The 20,444-nt window shown below is 39.9% G+C and overlaps 1 protein-coding gene and 1 non-coding gene across 17 annotated transcripts in view; both read left to right on the plus strand.

Moving 5' to 3' along the window:
• USP54 (ubiquitin specific peptidase 54) overlaps positions 1–20,444 on the plus strand; it is a 152,628-nt gene that overhangs the window by 115,084 nt on the left and 17,100 nt on the right. For 9 of the 16 annotated variants that reach the window (XM_053586090.1, XM_053586075.1, XM_053586083.1 and 6 more), the window contains 11 exons: positions 98–203; positions 314–460; positions 3,315–3,464; positions 6,308–6,476; positions 8,090–8,260; positions 9,965–10,096; positions 10,273–10,653; positions 10,875–11,106; positions 13,557–13,690; positions 16,386–16,553; positions 19,611–19,730. In XM_053586090.1, coding sequence (XP_053442065.1) covers positions 98–203; positions 314–460; positions 3,315–3,464; positions 6,308–6,476; positions 8,090–8,260; positions 9,965–10,096; positions 10,273–10,653; positions 10,875–11,106; positions 13,557–13,690; positions 16,386–16,553; positions 19,611–19,730 — 1,910 coding nt within the window. The remainder of the gene's footprint in view (positions 1–97; positions 204–313; positions 461–3,314; positions 3,465–6,307; positions 6,477–8,089; positions 8,261–9,964; positions 10,097–10,272; positions 10,654–10,874; positions 11,107–13,556; positions 13,691–16,385; positions 16,554–19,610; positions 19,731–20,444) is intronic. The other 7 variants (XM_053586091.1, XM_053586086.1, XM_053586082.1 and 4 more) reach the window with 4 other exon arrangements.
• Positions 11,575–11,677, plus strand: LOC128582777 (U6 spliceosomal RNA). Its single transcript, XR_008379221.1, has one exon. It is a non-coding gene; the product is annotated as a U6 spliceosomal RNA (small nuclear RNA).

Genomic DNA, 20,444 nt, shown 5'->3' on the forward strand with positions numbered 1-20,444 from the left:
TACACAAAAGTTAGGACTTTACATGAATGATATATTTGATTTAGTAGTAACTTAGTACAATCCCACCATCATTCCCCTTACATTCCTCATCTTGAAGCAATCAGGCTATTTGTATGCTGGAAAGACGAGAAAAACCTTCACCAAGTATGTTTGGTGAGCTGCTACAGAATGCCAGCACCATGGGGGACCTGCGGAATTGTCCGGTGAGTTAAGTTGGGTTGGGTTTTAGGGTAAGAAGGAGAACCCTGGGATTAGTGGGATTGAGGCAGAACAGTAGGAAATTTCTTGAAATAGCCTTATGTATGTATTTCAGAGCAACTGTGGAGAGAGAATCCGAATTCGCCGAGTGTTGATGAATGCTCCACAGATTATCACAATTGGACTGGTATGGGACTCGGACCACTCAGACTTGGCAGAGGATGTTATCCACAGCCTGGGTACCTGCCTTAAGCTGGGTGATGTGCGTGTTAATTACCTCTATTTATGACTTATGTGCTTTTGTATCTTAGTATCATTTAAGGGCAACGAGCACTAAATGAAAAGGCGTGTCTTAGATGACAAGTATTATAGAGTTTTGGACAGATGAACCTGTATATTTGGGTACACATAAATGTGCATTCATGTATGTGCTCGCGTACTTCCTTTGCATAGGTGGCAAAGGTTTTCTTTTCTTTCTTTCTTTCTTGTTTTTTTTTTTTTTTTTTGGAGAAATGGGATAACTTTGGCTTTGAAAGAAAGGATAGACAGAACTTAGGTACTGATAAAAATCAATCAGTGAATTCATAGAGTAATTGAATTCTCTACTCTTATTAGTTTACATATGTACCAGTATAGAGTAGGGACATCTATTCAACAATGGGAGGTTTAAGGTCAAATGAATGGACATTTCTGAGTAGAATTGCTATGAGAGGTGAAGAAGAGAAAAGTTGTTGACCTGAGCCCCAAAGTAGGAAATTCATGGTGAGGAATAACTGTTGAGAAGGTAATGAAGCTGCTTGGAAGATAATTTAGTGGCTCAGTGGATTCCTGTATATCTATTCAGAGAAATAAATAGGCAGGGAAAAAGACTTTGGACCTGGGTCTCTACCTTGTCAGTTCCATGTCTATACAAGGCCTGACAATTAAGTTCATTAACTCATCCTAGAAAACATGCTGCATATCTTATTGTTACATATCACTATGGTCAACTTCTAAGTACTCCCCTTGGGAAGCTATGCACTGATGTTAGTGCCTAGTCCAGACCTCAAAGCAACTTTGGAAGTCTTTTTCTGGAATGACTGTTAAAGCTTTCTTATGGCACACAAAAACATGTAACAACAATAATGAATGCTACTTAGCAAGATATCACCACAACTCCCCACAAATACAGCTGTGAGACACTGATATACTGAGGTTATAAAACCTTACTGAATTGTTTGTACAGTGCTACCAACATAAGCACATGGTGGCAAGTTCACAAATTTAGTTGTCAAATCTTGTCTGATGACAGCTCTGACGGCTATTCCAGAAAAAGTATCCCAAAATTGCTTGGAAAGGTGGACTAGGCACTGGTATCCATCACTGCATAGCTTTCCATGGGGAGTTCTTTGAAGGTGATCATAGTTGTTGTTTTTTAATGTCATTAAGCTATGACTAAGAATTAATGAATTATATGGGATCTTGCTTTAGGTTTCCTTCCTAAGGAATCTGACCTGAGTAGGCTGTGCACAATAAAATCTCCTATTTTTTAAATTTCCATCACCTACATATTCTATATTGTAATGGTTTAATTTTTGATTGTTTTCTCAACCAAATAAACAAGGCCAGAAGAATCTTTTCTTCAAAAATTTTTTTCTATATGGGTGGCACCTGTGGCTCAAAGGAGTAGGGCGCTGGCCCCATATACCAGAGGTGGCAGGTTCAAACCCAGTCCCTGCCAAAAACAAAAACTAACAAAAAAAAAATATTTTTTTTCTACATCTCTTAGCATTTAGGACAATGCTGGGTACCTAGAAGTTGAAAAGCTGACAACCAGTATGGCTGTATTGCTCCCCGTGAGGGCTTTCTTACCCACTAGTTAGGTTTCCAACGGAAAAATTTATTTATAGGGCCAGCTGATAAAAAACCTTTGAAACTAAATAGAGTTGGGGTTTTTGTTGTTGTTGTTGTTTTTGTTTCTGGGTTTTTTTTTTAATTTTAATTTTAATTTTTGGAGCATCATTGAGGGTACAAAGAACCATGTTGCACTGCTTACATTTGTTAGCAGTATTTCATAATTTTTTTTTTTTTTTTTTTTGAGACAGAGCCTCAAGCTGTCACCCTGGGTAGAGTGCTGTGACATCACAGCTCACAGCAACCTCCAACTCCTGGGCTTAAGTGATTCTCTTGCCTCAGCCTCCCAAGTAGCTGGGACTACAGGCGCCCGCCACAATGCCTGGCTATTTTTTGGTTATATTTGTCACTGTTTGTTGGCAGGCCTGGGCTGGATTCTAACCCGCCAGCTCTGGTGTATGTGGCTGGCACCTTAGCCGCTTGAGCTACAGGGGCCAATCCTGTTATTTTGTTTTTTGAGACAGAGTCTCACTCTGATGCTCAGGGTAGAGTGCTGTGGCATTATCATACCAACCTCAAACTGATAGGCCCCAGCAATCCTCTTGGCCTCAGTTTATGGAATACCTAGGACTACAGGCACCCACCACAACACCTGGCTATGTTTTCTATTTTTTAGTAGAGATGGGATCTCGATCTTGCTCAGGCTGGTCTCACACTCCTGTGCTCAAACAGTCCATCTACCTCAGCCTCCCAGACGCATGAGCCATTGCGTCTAGTCTCTTTTTTAACTTTCCTGGCTCCTCTTATGATGGGACCCAGTAAGAAAATATTGTTGACAGGTATATTAAGCTGGGTGTGATGGCTTGTGTTTGTAGTCCCAGCTACTTAGGATGGCTGAGGTAGGAGAATCACTTGAGCACAGAGGTCTGATGCTGCAGTTAGCTGTCATTGTGCCACTGCATTCCAGCTTGAGTGACAGAAAGAGATCTTGTCTCTAAAAAAAATCTAAAAATAAAATGTGAAGAAACATCACAACTACAAGTTTACTGGCCACTATCTGTCTTGTTTTCCCCTACTTTTTGCCTTTTTAGGTTAATTTTGATGATTGGTCTAGACTAGCAAAAAAATCTTAGGCTAGAAGGAGAATCAAGTCAATGCCTTAATTAAGAAATGTTGAGAGGGGAAGAGAGGAAAAAGAAGGGGAAATGTTGATGGAATCTGGAGCTGAGAGATGATGTGAGATGGTTGAGTATGTGACTGTTCTTTTTCTTGTTTTCTCATAGCTGTTTTTCAGAGTGACAGATGACCGGGCCAAGCAATCTGAATTGTACTTAGTTGGAATGATCTGTTACTACGGCAAACATTATTCTACATTCTTTTTTCAAACAAAAATCCGTAAATGGATGTACTTTGATGACGCTCATGTCAAGGAGGTAAGAATATTTAAGCCCTTCTTGAAATGTTGGTGACTGTGACAAAAAGTGAAGGATAGGCCGGGCGTGGTGGCTCACGCCTGTAAACCTAGCACTTTGAGAGGCCAAGGTAGGTGGATTGCTTGAGCTCACAAGTTTGAGACCAGCCTGAGCAAAAGGGAGACCCCCGTCTCTGCTTCAAATAGAAAAACCTGAGGCAAGAGGATCACTTGAGCCCAAGAGTTTGATGTTGCTGTGAGCTATGATACCATGGCATTCTTCCTAGGGTGACAGCTTGAGACTCTGTCTCAAAAAGACAAAAAGCCAAGGATAATTATTTGTCTTCAGTGTTTAATTTTCATAATTTTGAATGGTGTTTCTCCTATGAGAGTATCAATCTCTTTTTGTTTTTGTTTTTGAGACAGAGTCTTACTCTGTTGCCTCAGGTTAGAGTACTGTGGCGTTAGCCTAGCTCACAGCAACCTCCAGCTACTGGGCTCAAATGATCCTCCTTGCTCTACCTCCCGAGTACCCAGGACTACAGATGCGTAGCTAATTTTTTCTATTTTTAGTAGATTCGGAGTCTTACTCTTGCTCAGGCAGTTTCAAACTCCTAAGCTCAAGGAATCCACTTGCCTTGGCCTCTCAGAGTTATAAGATTACAAGATGATCCACCGCGACCAGGCCTTTAAATGACAAACTTCTTAATAGCCCTGTTTTGGGGCACATGGGGCTATGTCCCATTTTAGCATAACCATTATAGTTTCTTTTCTTTGTCATCTTGGAAGCAAGGACCCAAGAGAGGAAAGGATTTTTTTTACAAATGTTTTAATTGGTTGATTTGAGTAGGCACAGTAATGCCTCAAATTAGGTTATAGGGTTTATACAAAGTTCAGAATTCCATCTTGGAATTATCAGTAAATAGTACTTTGTCTCAGGGCTGCTATAAATTATTTACTGATTATTATCTCCTTAAATGCCCTATCACAGATTAACATGTTGTTTAGGATGTTTTAGGGGAAGTAGGGCTATAATTATACTTAAAGCCAGAAACTTGATACTGTCTAAACCACAGAATCTGTGGCTAAAGCGGTTTAGGTTATCTCCATGATAAGGAGATCTGCCTTATGATAAGGTTAGCAGCTAGGGGGACATGGTATGACTACATGATGTCCCAAAAATTGATTCTAAAATCATACATAGGGAAAATGGGAAATTATACCTTTATTTACAAAATAGTCATAACAGAATTTTACAAAATATTTACAAAATACTCTGTATGAAGTAGCTGCCTCTTTGTAAAATTTTGCAGTGACTATTTTGTAAGTAAAGATATATTTACCTACAATTTCTCATTTTCCCTATGTATGGCAACATTAGGGACTTTGGGACACCCTGTATAATCTACACTAGTCTTTTTCAACCTTTTTAATTTCATGGCACATTTGAACCTATAGTTAAACTTCCATGGCACCATTAAATTATGTTGATCCCAAAATAGGGCAAAAAAAAAAAAAAGAATATACTTACTATACTTTGAATTTTTTTTTTTTTTTGAAACAGAGTCTCACTATATCGCCCTTGGTAGAGTGCTGTGGTGTCACAGCTCACAGCATCCTCCAACTCTTAAGCGATTCTCTTGCCTCAGCCTCCCAAGTAGCTGGGTCTACCGGGGCCTGCCACAATGTCTGGCTATTTTTTGTTGCAGTTGTCATTGTTTAACTGGCCCAGGCCGGGCTTGAACCTGCCAGCCTTGGTGTATATGGCTGGTGCTGTATCCACTGTGCTAAGGGTGCCAAACCTGCTTTGAACTTTTTTTGAAAATAAATTAATTAATAATCTTTAAAATTTTTTGAGGCACACCTGAGATCCTCTCATGGCACACCAGTTGAAACTCACTAATCTATACTAATCCATGGATTTTAAGCAATGTCTTCCACTAATAGTAAAGTCTTCATCATATTCCTTTATTTGTTTTATCTTTGTCTCTTTTGTGCTATTTTAGTTCAGGGCAACTTATATAAGTTCTTTGAGCTTTAGTTTTTTATTTGAAAAATACCCTTACAAGGTATTAAATAAGACATATAGATGAAGAGCTTATAAATGTTTTAATTAAAATAATGGTAACTCAGTTAAAAATATACTGAACATCTATTATGAACAAATCACCATGTTAGTTGTCCAACTCTAAGAGCATACCATCCAAGAAACATGACTGGTTTAAGTTTCAGATGAGATGAGTTTAGGGATTTGGTTGGATTGTTACCTTGGCTGTTCTGTCAGTCTTTTCTCCTGTGGTAGAAGGATTGTTGTATCCAGCACACAGCTAAGGCCGAGCAGTTCAGCTGTCTATTCTAAGCAGTTTGACATTTTATGTCCTGCCATGTGTGAACCCTGAAACTGAAAGCATTTATTCTGAGGCAGTCTATGAGGGACTTCTGTTTGCTGTGCAGCTTCATTGAAGTGATTTTAATATTTAGAAGAAAATTATGGAAATGCAGATTTCTAGTGAGGGTTTTAATCTCAAGTATGTGAGAAGAAATTGGTTACTAAGGCAGCTAAAGTTCCCTCACTTAGCATATCACCTTTGAGAACTTTTATGTATATTTTACAACTGAGTTGATGTTTCACACAAATAGAAGTAATTCATCCTTTTCTCTTAAAAGGTTTCTAAAAGGATTTGGAGGGAAGAGATTTAATAAAAAATGTGTTAAGTTTAGGTCTAAGATCCCTTCTGTTGTCCCTTTTCCCAGTTTTTGTCTTTTCATCTTTTATTTTCCTTAGAAAAGCAGAACAAGAAGATATGTTTTCAATTATGGATATGAAGTATAATTGTCATGTTCTTCTGATTGTTTCTGGTTCAGATTGGGCCCAAATGGAAGGACGTGGTGACCAAATGCATCAAGGGGCATTATCAGCCCTTGCTGCTGCTTTACGCAGATCCCCAGGGTACCCCAGTGTCTACCCAGGACCTGTTTCCCCAAGCTGAGTTCCATTCATACAGCAGGACGTGCTATGATAGTGAAGATTCAGGTGAGCAGCCGAGGTCTTTATCTCTCCTTCCCCCGTCCCATGTGATCAGACAGGTGGGACTGATCTTTAATTATGTGCCTAACACATAATCTAGCTTGGAGAAGCAGGATCCATTAGAGGTAAGAAAGAAGTGCCAATTTCTGCTGAAGCCTAACTTCCTTATGCCAGGCTTTGTTTTTTTCAGCCTTTAAGAGTGTGTGTCTAAGTTACTTGGCCCCAACTCAAAACTGAGATAATTATGTTTTGATTGAGATATTAAGTTTGTGAGGCTTAGTAGTTAGCTTTCTTTTTTTTTTTTTTTTTTGTAGAGACAGAGTCTTACTTTACCGCCCTCAGTAGAGTGCCATGGCGTCACACGGCTGACAGCAACCTCCAGCTCTTGGGCTTACATGATTCTCTTGCCTCAGCCTCCCGAGTAGCTAGGACTACAGGCACCCGCCACAACGCCCGGCTATTTTTTTGTTGCAGCTCGGCTGGGGCTGGGTTTGAACTCACCACCCTCGGTATGTGGGGCCAGCGCCCTACTCACTGAGCCACAGGCGCTGCCCCCAGTAGTTAGCTTTTTAATATTGGTAAAGATGACTGATTTTTTAATAACAGTTTAACAGTGACTTAAGTGAGTTGTTAAGATAAGAAAAACTGAGTCACTTCAAAGGTAGTTACTTTGGAATAGAAGATTTAAAAAAATTCCAAATGTAGTCGTGATGTTTATGAATCAGTTATTTACATCTTAAGTCAATTGTTTGGAACAAAAATAATATTTTCCTATAGAAATAATTTTCAGCTTGATGGCTGAACTCTCAGGCTTAGCCCACAGAGGCTTATAATATATTTAAATTGTAACCTCTTAATAGTTTTGGCTTGATTACTGGAAGGGAAGAAGAAGAAATGTTCTTTCACTCTTTTGGATCTAGGACTGGCCCTTAGTCTAGTTTTGAAAGAGAAGATCATTCACTTTGAAATCTTTCTCCCTCCCCTTTGTACTCTCCTGCTGCTTGGTACATGGTGCTTTTCTTCCGACTCTTATACCCCACCCAGACCTGCTCTACTTCTGTCTTCAGTCAAACACCTATTTGTCCTAGTGTGCTTATCTCAGCTAGGTGTTCAGAGGAAAGCAGTCTGATTGAACTAGTTCACACTAATGTATAAATAACAGCCCCGTAATTTCTCAGAGATATTAAAAATGCATAAAACATCAATTAAACTTCTAAAGGGAATATTCCTAGCAGTACAGGTAAAAGATTAGGAGACAGGGGAACAACTAGTTATGTACCATAGGTTGGCCTGCCTCCATCTAAATAGATCTTATTTTTCACTTTTTTATTTCTTCCACTTTCCCCCCATAGGTTTTCTAAAAACCCCACAGTTTTTCACAGTGGCAGGCAAAGTGAGGGCTTCAGCAAGGTAGGGGCAGGGGTGGGAGGAATTTTATGTGTGTCTGGGCTATTTGGAAGTTGGGTGTTGGGAACAATGGCTCTGTGGTATATCCTTCTCACACTTCCATTTAGGAAGTTCTTGCCTTATGGACCTCTGCTGTGTCCATCTTTTTTCCTTCTCTCTGTCACTGTTTTTTCTTTTCTTTCTTTTGTATATGTGTCTCCTCCTTCCCTCAGGGAGGGAGCCCTCCATCTCAAGTGACACTCGAACAGATTCTTCAACGGAGAGCTATCCCTACAAACATTCTCACCATGAGTCTGTCGTCAGTCACTTCTCTTCTGATTCTCAGGGAACTGTCATCTATAATGTGGAGAATGATTCCATGTCTCAGAGCAGTCGAGACACAGGTAGGGGCTTATATAGAGGATCCTTTCCTGATTTAATTCCTGCTTAGAAGTTGTCCCAAGAGAAAGAAACTGGGGGAAGTCAGAAATGGTCTGCCACGTAAAGGCAGAAAGGCATAGAATTTGGGTAGTTGAATAGAATACAAAGAAGCAATATAGATCTGAATGAACAGTGATGCTGTATCCCACGTACTTCTGTCAATAGAAGCCTATCAATAAGGACCATTGTAATGTGATTCTTGATGTGATTTTCTAAAGTTTGTTTTTCTAATGCTATTCTCCTGATTCCTGTTCTTCCCATAGTAACCCTTAAACCCTTGTGGTCTTACACTTAGTCATCTCTTGTCAGGAGTGAAGAGCTTTGAGAAAAAGGGCATACTTATGGGATAGGGAAGAGATACCTGCCCATCAGCTTGCTAGGCTTCCTGAAGGACAGAGAAACAAAAGAATGAAAGATAGCCTATTTGTTACTGTGAGTTATATCTACCCCGTTTCCCCGAAAATAAGACATCCTCTGAAAATAAGACCTACCCACAGGAAAGATAAGATGTCCCCTGAAAATAAGACCTAGCGCATCTTTGGGAGCACACCTTAATATAAGACACTGTCTTATTTTCGGGGAAACAGGGTATGCAGATAATATTCTTGAATTGTTTTGTTAAAATGTAGAGAAGTATGCCTGTGACAGGGGATAAAAGGAAAAACAATGAATGATTGCTGAGATAAAGTTCTTTATGGGGAATAAAACACTTAAGACATAGAAAAGTGCCCATATTTTTAGGGAGTTTGGGAATTAGTGAGCTCATCATTTCAGATTGGTAGTTTATACTCTGTGTGTCCCCCCCCTTTTTTTAGATTGAGAATTTTAAACATATTTAAAAGTATACAGAATAGTGTACTGCCCCTCTACTTTCCCTACTCCTAAGTTATTTTGAAGCAAATCTCAGGCATTATATCCCCCCTTCTATAAGTATATTAGTGTTTATTACTCACACATAAATCATTTTTCTAAAAGTAGCATTATAAACTTAAAAATAGCAATGATAGTTCCTTAAAACTCTAAGTAGCCAATGCGTGTTCAAACATCCAATGATCTTATACATGCCATACTATTTTCATGGCTTTTTGTGTTTGACTCAGCACCCAAATGAAATCTGTTCATTGTGATGGGTTGATAAGTCTTTTACATTTATCTATTGTTTTTGTCTATTTTTTCCTTATGTTGTAATGTGCTTTTTTTGTTTGTTTGTTTTTTGTTTTTTTGAGGTGGGATCTTCCTATGTTGCCTAGTATGGACTTAAAACTCTTGGGTTCAAAGGATCCCCCAACCAGAGCCTCCTGGATAGCTGGGATTATAGGCACATGCTACTATGTCTGGCTCTTTCTTCCCAAAATATTGTAGAAGAAATAGGTAGTTTGTCTCATAGATTTCCCACATTCTGAATTTTGCTGATTTCATTCCTGTGGTATACTTTAACACGTTTGTCTGTCCTCTATTTCTTGTAAATTTGCAAGTACCCATTAAATACTTGCATTATATACTGAGAGATTCCTACATTTAAATCAGTTAGTCATGGCCACTACAGCTTCTGATCTACAGGTACACTAAATTGTGGCATTGCCATGAATTCCAGAAGAAAATTAGGTTTCCAAAGGATGGAGGTCAGTCTCAGATACTGGCTTACCCTCATTTCTTTGTTCTTTCAGGACACCTGACTGATAGTGAATGTAATCAGAAACACACATCCAAGAAAGGGTCACTGATAGAGCGCAAGAGGAGTTCTGGCCGAGTTAGGAAGAAAGGCGATGAGCCACAGGCCTCAGGGTACCACAGTGAAGGCAAGCTGCTCTGCATTGCTTCTCTTTCTTCACACTCTATCAAACCCTTTTTATACTCCAGACTGTTGGCTTCTCTTTTTTGCTCAAAGGGCTTTTCCTTGCTTTTTAGACATTGGGGTCTGGGCATTTATGGTCATTTAAATGTTTATATTTGTTTCATTCTTTTGCGTTTTTAGGAGAAACACTGAAAGAGAAGCAGGCTCCTAGGAATTCTTCCAAACCATCCAGCAGCACCAACAGGCTAAGGGATTTTAGAGAGACAGTCAGCAATATGATCCATAACAGACCATCCCTGGCTTCTCAGACCAATGTAGGTTCTCCCTTTGGGGGGAGGGGAGGAGACCTGCCTGACAAAAAACCTCCTCGGAACCTTCCTTTACACTCTCGTGACTGGGAAATAGAGAGTACCAGCAGTGAATCAAAATCCAGTTCTTCTAGCAAGTATCGTCCAACATGGAGACCCAAAAGGGAATCTCTGAATATTGACAGTATCTTTAGTAAGGACAAAAGGAAGCATTGTGGCTATACCCAGCTTAGCCCCTTTTCTGAGGATTCAGGTGAGGAGTTAATTAAGGAAGAATTGGGATTGGTATTTAAAAAGTCTGTTTTCTGGTAGACCTGGCAAAGGCATTTTTATTCTGATATTGGGCTTTTTAAGGATGAGTTCAGCGAATGAGTAGCTAGAGGTGGGAAGGGGGTATTATTAATAGGTAGGTCTTAATTTTAGGCAAATGCTAAATCTGCCACCTTTTCCATACTTGTTCTTTGTTCGGGATAGCGAAAGAATTTATACCAGATGAACTAAGCAAGCCACCTGCTTATGACATTAAATCTAGCGGACCAAGCCCCCACTACAAGCCTTGGGGCCCAGCACGGCCAGGCTCTCACCTTTTAGAGCAGCACCCTCGCTTAATCCAGCGAATGGAATCTGGCTATGAGAGCAGTGAGAGAAACAGCAGCAGCCCTGTCAGCCTGGATGCCGCCTTACCTGAGAGCTCCAATGTCTGCAGGTATTTGTTTGGCCTTTGAATAGAGGCATTGTTTCCTGCAGTAATGTAAGCCACCAACTTGGGGCTTTCAACCATGACTTAGGATGGTCTTTATTATCTGTTCTCTATGTGCTCTATCAGCTTTCTATAGCAACAGCGCCCTCTTCTGGGAAAAAGAGCAAAGGGACTTGAGAAAAGAAAACTTTAAATTTAAAATGTATTACTATGTATAAAATAATTCTTTAGGCCTGGTGCAGTGGCTCATTACTATAATCTTAGCACTCTGGGAGGCCGAGGCGTGTGGATCATTTGAGTTCAGAATCCTAAGCAAAATCTCTACTAAAAACAGAAAAACTAGGCTCAGCGCCTGTGGCTCACGCTGCTAAGGCGCCAGCCACTCTACTGATGATGCAGTGCCACTCTACTGAGGGTGACAAAATGAAACTCTATCTCAAAATAAATAAATAAATAAATAAAACTATTTAGAGTGTGTTTCAGCAGTATATATACTAAAATTAGGACAATACAGAGAAGATTAGCATGAAGCCTTTTCAAGGATGACATGAAAATTTGCAAAAAGTTCTATATTTTTCAGATATGTAGGTTGAACAAGTCTAGAGATTTAATGTAAAGCACTGAGGACTACAGGCAATAAAATTGTACTGTATATGGGATTCATGCTAAATGAATAGATTTTAGATGCTCTTGCCACATAAAAAAATGGTAACTATGTGAGGCGATGGATATTAATCTGTTTCACTAAAGTAATCTTTTTACTATCTATATGTATCTCATAATGTTGTATGCCTTAAAAATATACAATTAAAAATAAATTTATTTATTTTTTGAGACAGAGTTTTGTTCTGTTGTCTGGACTAGAGCGCCATGGCCTCAGCCTAGCTTACAGCAACCTGAAACTCCTAGGCTCAAGCAGTCCTCTTGCCTGAACCTCCTGAGTAGCTAGAACTATAGGCTTGTGCAACCATGCCCAGCTAATTTTTCTATTTTTAGTAGAGATGGGGTCTCACTTTGCTCAGGCTGGTTTTGAACTCCTGAGCTCAAGGGTACCTTTTGTCTTGGCCTCTCAGAGTGCTAGGATTACAGATATGAGCTACTGTGCCAGGCCTTAAAAATGTATTTTAAAAATTGTTTAGTAAATAATTTGGAATGAAGGAGTAAAGTAGTGAATTCACACTTACACAATCTTAAGATCCTAGAAGAAACTCAGGTGTTATTTATTCTTGCTTTCCTTCTTTTTTTTTTTTGAGACAGAGTCTCACTTTGTCATCCTTGATAGAGTTTTGTGGCATCATAGCTCACAGCAACCTCAAACTCTTGGGCTCAAGTGATTTTCTTGTCTCAGCCTCCCGAATAGCTGGGACTATAGGTGCCCGCCACAATGCCAGGGTGTTTTAAGAGACGGGGGTCTCGTTCTTCTTCAGGCTGGTCTCGAACCCCTGAGCTCAAGGAATCTACCCACCTTGGCCTCCCAGAGTGCTAGGATTATAGGCATGAGCCACTGTGGCTGGCCCTTTTTTTTTTTTTCTCTTGAGACAGTCTCACTGTGTCGCCTTGGATGGAGTGCCATGGCATCATCATAACTCACCACAACTTCAAATTCTTGGGCTTAAGAGTTCCTCTTGCCTCAGCTTCTTGAGTAATTGGTACTACAGGTGCTACAGTGAGACTCTGTCTCAATGCCAGGCTAATTTTTCTATTTTTAGTTAGAGATAGGGTCTTGCTCATGCTCACACAGGTTTCCAATTCCTGAGCTCAAGTGATCCCCTCACCTTGGTCTCCCAGAGTGCTAGGATTATAGGTGTGAGCCACCACACCAGCCAGATTTTGTGTTTTATGAAGCCAATTATATTTATAATCCTGCAAGATGATGGTCACAGTTTAATAGAGCTTATTGTGCCCTGCCCATAGGGTTTAATTTGCTACATAAATTTCAAGTCTCTGTACAGTGTCTTTACTGTGTTGCCACAGAGGCAATTTTCCTAACAGTAAGCTACTTTGAAAGGAATTGTTTGTATCTTCTGCAAAGGTGATAGCCGTATTCTCATACTTTCCCAGTGTTCTTCTCTGGCTACAGGATTCTAGCTAAAGCTGATTGATCAAGGGGGTGGACAAGTAACACAGTTTGGGCTGTCCTGTTTAATTTTACTTATGCAAAGATGCTATAGAGGTTTAGTAAGAAAGAGGAAGACAGTACATGTGATAGCAATATGTCTGTTAATTCATTCAATAGATTTTGTTTTGAATATCTGCTATGTGCCAAATACTATGCTAGATGCACAAGATGTGAATGAGATGAGATAAGATGGTGATTAAGTGAATATTTCAATTTTTCAGAAATAGAAATCAGAAGCTTTAATTTTATTAGTTAATGTTGAGGGGTTTAGTCCTAGGAATATTGTTAATAATCACTCTTCTGATACTTTCACTAGACTCTGGGTTCTCTTTTGAAGGGATCCAAGTGCTAAGAGATCAGGTGGGTTGGTCCCTTCCTGGCATCATATCCCTAAGTCTCACAGCAGTAGCATCCTGGAGGTGGATTCCACAGCATCCATGAATAGCTGGACAAAGAGTCAGCTCCTCTCAGGTAAGCAGAATGATTCTGGATTTGGTAGACTGGATTTGACTGCAACTCTATTTGGGGACGAGCCTTACCTAAGCACATCTGAAATTACAGGACAGTTCCAGTTTGAGTATTCCATCAGAATATAAACATGGAAGCATTTGAGTTGCTTCATCTTTGGACTTACCTGTTTTTCATTCTCTATTACATGTTGCCTGAATATTTCCTTCTATTTTGAAGAGAGCCCTTATAGGAGGAAGAAGGACAGAAATATGGTGAACAGTGTTAATAACATCTCCATTTCTCAAAAGAATAAATCCTAGGGCTTTCCTTGGTGTATTGGCAGCCTCTGAGGAAATGGATTTCTTATCGTTTAATATCATGCATTGAGATACCAAAGGGGGACATGTATGCTATATGCAAAACTGGGAAAGAAGCAATTCAAACTTACCCTTAATCCTGCCCATATATCCTGTATCCTAGTCTGACTACCAATTCTTTTGATAGTTTCTGAAAGTTCTTAGAGGTTATGGAAAGGTAGGTATGCAGCTAGTAATCAAAAGGCATGGGCCCTTTTAGGTGTTGCTAACATCTGGCAGAGCAAAATATTATTTACAGAGGCAGATATCCTGGAATCCTGGGCTAGAATAAGTTGTGCTTCCCAGAGAAATTTTACATTTGGTTTACTTCCCACAGTTTAAAATTATTTTATGTTGAATAACATTGCTTTGAGCAACTTGTGTTCATACATATGACTATTCTCCCCTCTCTTCAGATAGCCAGTACCTTTTCAGTGCACAAAAGACTGAATTATTATTTCCCTAATAGTCCTCAGTTCTCAACTAGCTGGCTAAAATCTATCAACAGGATTTCTCAACTGGTAAAAGATATTTAGCTAGGAGTTAGGACAAAATTCTTCAAACACTGTGTCATCCCACACAGTGGATCCTCTTTGTATAACAGACCCTATTTATATCCCAGAGTTTGATCTAAACCATTGTAGATAAATTAAAGCACAGAACAAATGTGTTTTTAATTATTATTTTTTTTAATAAATGGGGTCTTGCTCTGTCACCCAATCTGGAGTACAATGGCATAATCATAACTCACTGTAACCTCAAATTCCTGTGCTCAAGCAATCCTCTTGCTTCACCCTCCTATCGCTGAGTCAAGCCTCCCTAGCTATAGTCCTACAGCTAGGACTATAGTTGTGCACTACTGTGGCTGGCTGATTTTTAAAACTTTTGGAAGGGATGGGGTCTTGCTGTGTTGTTCAGGCTAGTCTCAAATTCCTGGCCTCAAGGAACCTTCTTAGCCTCACAAAATGCTGGGATTATAACTGTGAACCACTATGCCTGGCCAGAACAAACATTTTTATCAATTCTATAACCTGCCTTTTCCCTCCTGAAACTGAAGGAACCAGTGTTACCTTTATGGTATATATCTTTCTATATCTTTTTTTATGTTTGTACAAATAGATGATAAAGTTGATATACATAATCACCACTAAAAAAAAGTAAAATGAAGTCATACTATACATATTACTTTCTCACCAAAATTTTCACTTAATTTATAATGGACATTTTTCTAGATCTTTTTATATCCATCTATGAGCACTTATAAGGTTGAGTTTTTACTAGCGTGGACATTTTACAAACTCATTAAAGAGATAATGCAAATTCATGCTTGAAGCTCCCCCAAAAGTCTCAGTGACAGCACTTCGTAGAGATAGCACTTGGTGCTTTCCACTGGCTAATAGCATGGACTATGAATTTAATCTACTTGACTTTAATTCTGCTTCATCATTTCCCATCTGTGTTACCTTGGGCAAATTATTTATCCTCTGTGTGACTCAATTTCCTCGGAAATGGGGGTATAGCCAAGGTGGGTGGATTGCCCTGAGCTCACAGGTTTGAGACCAGCCTGAGCAACAGCAAGACCCTGTCTCTAAAAACAGCCGGTGTTGTGGTGGGCACGTATAGTCCCAGCTACTCGAGAGGCTGAGGCAAGAGAATCACTTGAGCCCAAGAGTTTGAGAGTGCTGTGAGCTGTGACGCCACAGCATTCTACCGAGGGTAACAAAATGAGACTCTGTCTCCAAAAAAATAAATAAATAAATAAAATGAGGGTATAATAGTTATCTACCTCATAAGTTGTGAGAATTAAATAATATATGTCAAAGTGCTTAAAACTGTTCTTGGCATACAATAAATGCTCAACAAATGTTCAGGGTCATATTATTGTTAATATGAAGCACTCAATAAATTTTTGTTGTTATTACTGGCCCAAGTCCACCCTGAATTTGATTGCTGGGAAGTTCTATCCAAAACGTGAACTCCAATTTTTTTTTTTTTTTTTTTAAGAGACAGAGTCTCACTTTGTCACTCTCAGTAGTCTGCCATTGCATCACAGCTCACAGCAACCTCCAGCTCTTAAGCTTAGGCAATTCTTTTGCCTCAGCCTCCCAAGTAGCTGGGACTATAGGCGCCCTCCACACGCCCTGCTATTTTTTTGTTACAGTTTGGCTGGGACCGGATTCAAACCTGCCGCCCTTGGTATATGGGGCTGGCACCCTACTCACTGAGCCACAGGCACCGCCCACGAATTCCAAATTGAAGGCAAGAGTTCTAAAGGAAAAGCATCACAGTGACTAGAAATGTAGCAGGTGCTTAATCTTGGAAATGTGGTGACTTTATCTTTTCCCTTGCTTGTATTCCAGGTGGGGAATTATCTTCTAAAAGTGAATTGGATGAATTACAGGAAGAGGTAGCCAGGAGGGCCCAGGAACAAGAACTTCAAAGGAAACGGGAAAAGGAATTAGAGGCAGCGAAAGGGTTTAACCCTCATCCCAGCCGCTTCATGGACTTGGATGAACTGCAGAATCAGGGTAATTGTGAGCATTAGGTTGTGAGTAATGAGGACAGAGAGAAAAAAAGATCCATACTTGTATGCTCCCTGTCTTCTCTTTACTAGTTGTATTTTATCTTAATTCAGCTATTCCAGTGAGAGCTGGTTTAAGTGGAAGAAGTCAAACCTGTTGATTTTGGAGATAGGCACTGATCTGGGGGCATGTCTATTAAAAGTCTATAGATGAGAGATAGTATATCATTCATGAAAAATGTTTCCCTTGAACATCTGTGGAAGGTATAAATAAAATTAGTCTCACCTGAGAAACAGAAAAAGGGCACAGGGGTCACACTGACAGTAAGGGGAATCTACTTGCTGGGAAGAAACATGCCCTTGAGATAGACATCCCACCTGCAGCTTTAGGGAAGTGGATCTACCAAAAAAGGAACAAGAACACAAAGCCTAATTTCCTTCTAATACCATTGTGATTCATTCCCGAATTGTATATGATTTGCATGGACTTTACCTAAGCTTCCCCAGCTGCCCTTTGTTGGTCGTTTTTTTTCTTCCTCCTAGAATTTCATTAGGATGTCACTTTGTACCAAAAGAAACTAGCGTTCAAAATGAGAGTTTAGCAAGTTTGAGGTGTTTACCTTAAATAGGCTATGAAACCTATGTCTCAGTTTTTCTTTCTATAAAATGAATTTATCATTCTTATTATTCAGAATCCCCAGATATAACAAATTGTTCTAAAGCAGTATAAGGGATAGGGGTCAATGTTAGTGGGTGTCTGCTATCTGTTGACTGCTTCTCTTATTTTGTAAACACTTAAAGAAGCTTTCTGGGCTAAGTAATCATATATGGGGCAGCTTTTTGCCTCTAATCCTCCTATCTTTTGATTCTGAGCATTGTTGCTTTATATTTCCTAAGTTATTATATTTGTTTCCAAGTTAGTATTAAATTCCTGATTTCTTAGCTGTCTCTATATTTAGGTAGTTTTGCTTTTTGCTCTCAAGCTATGTCACTTTGGTATTCCAGGTTGCTTTTGAAAAGAGGGCCTTGTCATCTCCCTCCTCGCCATTTTCTCCCCTCTGTCAGTTGGGCAGTACATTAAATTTGGGAGGAAATCCCATTGGCTATTTCATTGTGAATTCTATGTACACTTTGGTTCGTTATTTCCTAGAAAAGCATAAAATGGAGTGTTGGCCAGGTGTGGTGGCTCATGCCTATAATCCTAGTACTCTGGGAAGCTGAGGCAGGAGGATCACTTGAGCTTTTGCCTAAGCAAAAGCGAGACACCTTTACTTAAAATAGAAAAATTAACCAGGCATTGTAGTGAGCGCCTGTAGTCCCAGCTACTTGGGAGGTTGAAATAGGAGGATCACTTGAATCCAGAAGTTTGAGGTTGTAGTGAGCTAGGCTGAAGCCACAGCATTCTAGCCTGTGGCAACAGAGTAAGACTCTGTCTCAAAAAAAGAGAAAAAAAAAAGGAGTCTTAAGATTCTAGAGGAGAAGAATTAAAATTTAGTATAGTGATTGATCAACTGTAGTTTGTTTAGATCTGTTAAGTATAGATTTTTTTTAAATGAGTATAGCTACCACCTCTAATTATAAAGGATGTATAGATTCACTTGATTTCTAAATATTGTGAAAGAAATTTAGGCCTAGGGAGTAGGGGAAACCACACCCCTAGAGATAGAGTGAACCTGAGTACCATGTTCTTCAGAACTAACCTGCTGGCTGGACGCGGTGGCTTACGCCTGTAATCCTAGCACTTTGAGAGGCCAAGGCGGGCGGACTGCTTGAGCTCAGGCGTTTGAGACCAGCCTGAGCAAGAGCAAGATCCCATCTTTACTAAAAATAGAAAAAACAGTATCCTATAGTCCTAGATATTTGTGAAGTTGAGGCAAGAGGATTGCCCAAGCCCAGGATTTCGAGGTTGCTGTGAGCTATAACACCATGGCACTCTACACAGGGTGACAGAGTAAGACTGTGTCAGGAAGGGAGGAAGGAAGAAAGGGAGGGAGGGAGGGAAGGGAAGAAAGGAAGGAAGAACCTGCTAGTTCGACTGTCTTCTCATTGCTCTCAAAAAGCAACAATGAATTAGAAAGTGAATGTTAGAGGTGTAAAAGAGCCTTTCTTATCATGACTAACTAGAGGTAAGTGGAAGATGGGAGACATTGTGGGAGAAATGACTCAGACATTTTGATTTTTTTTTTTCCTGTGACCTTACGAAGGATCACTGGCAATCCCAAATATAGATAAACTTACATAATTACAGCTTGCTGTCTATTTGTGGTTATGAGTGAGTAGAGAGCAAAGGGGTACATAATAAACCTGAGAGTTTTTTTTACATAAATTGCTCTTACTGCGCTTCCTAGCCTTTTTATCTGGCATCATACTTGGACTCTTCTGCCCCTGCTTTGGCACACATTTACTTTGAGAAGAGGAAGGAATATCCCATGCATTCTGTATGGGAAGGTGACTTTTGCAGGGGTGGTGTTAACTTAGCGGTGCTGATGAAAGGTATGTGCATGCAGACCAACAACAAAGCCAGTTCAACTGCCCTGGTAGATACATTGAGATAGGAAATGTTGACCATCTGTGCCTAAGAGATGTACTGATTTTTTACTTTAGAGTAGTGCTGAGAGGACTGTGAATTGGGGAAGGAAATGAGTGGTAGGGATGGCTTTCCACAGAATAGTGAAGCCATCTTTGCCATAGCATGGAAGTGGAGGGCTCAGTGAAAGTCTGGGGTATTCTGACAGTGCTTGGTAAGAACTCCATTGTGGAAGAGCAGTTCATTTCTAGGCATAAGAACCACCTTCTGCTCTTGTTCTTTTCTTGAGCCACTCTGTAAGGGGTCTTGGAATCAGAATGTTAGCAATGTCATGACTCTCTTTCATGGTCTTGGTAACATCTCAGGGCAAAAATGGATGTCTTGCTTGTTTCAGAGATTTTAATAGCAGTGGACAGTTGGAATAAGGGTATATCAATGGCTCAGCATTAAGGATCTGTGAGTACTGAAGGGAAACAACAGTACATAGGAAAAGTTGGAATGAATTGTAATGAAAATGAAAAGTGCTGGCCCTTTCAGGGAGGAGTCACGGCTTTGAGAGATCCCTGCAAGAGGCAGATTCAGTGTTTGAAGAGTCATTGCATCTGGAACGGAAGGGAGACTGTGCTGCAGCTTTGGCTCTCTGTAATGAAGCTATCTGTAAGTAACTCTAAACTAACTGCTATGGCTATGGCACTTTTGACTAACTTCACAGGGTATTATTAGTGTTGTCACTCAAATGGGATGAAAACAGTTTTTATATCTCCTCACTCATGGCTCTCCCAAAGTGAGGCCTGTTAACTGTCTCAGCAGGAATTCACAGGTGAATTCTCTAGCCATGCCTACCTTTTTATCCCAAGATAAAGTTACACCTCTGATGTGAGATTAGTCTGTGCTTTCTCTAGACACTGACTAGTAAGTTGGAACTTACGGTAGGAAAACAGTAAATTGATAAGTGATTTCCCAGGCCTGTGACTTTTCACTGTAATATAAGATTGTTTCTGTTTCTCCTCTACTTTCCTGGTGTGTAGCACCATAAATTTACAGTAAGGGAGGAACTAAGGCTTACAATTGGTACCTGAGTCTTAAATGTGACCCAGAAGAAGCTGTACTTTATAAAGACAGATGCTGGTTCGGGTCTTATATTTTGCTGTTGGCCATTAGGAAGAGGAATTGGGGGAGTAGAGTATGGAGATAAACGTCAGGTCAATTATAAAGGACAACAAGAGTGGCAATTTCTAGCAAGCACTAGTTTATCTTCCTGATTCATTTTAGTTTTATTTTGTTTTTTAATTTGGATTAAACCTGTTTGGCCTCCATGGCTTCCATGAATGTCCCAGAGCCAAGCTCGGTGCCCTGGACAGTATATGCATG

This window comes from Nycticebus coucang, chromosome 3 (genome assembly GCF_027406575.1).
Source record: "Nycticebus coucang isolate mNycCou1 chromosome 3, mNycCou1.pri, whole genome shotgun sequence".
In the NCBI taxonomy this organism is placed as follows: Eukaryota; Metazoa; Chordata; class Mammalia; order Primates; family Lorisidae; genus Nycticebus; species Nycticebus coucang.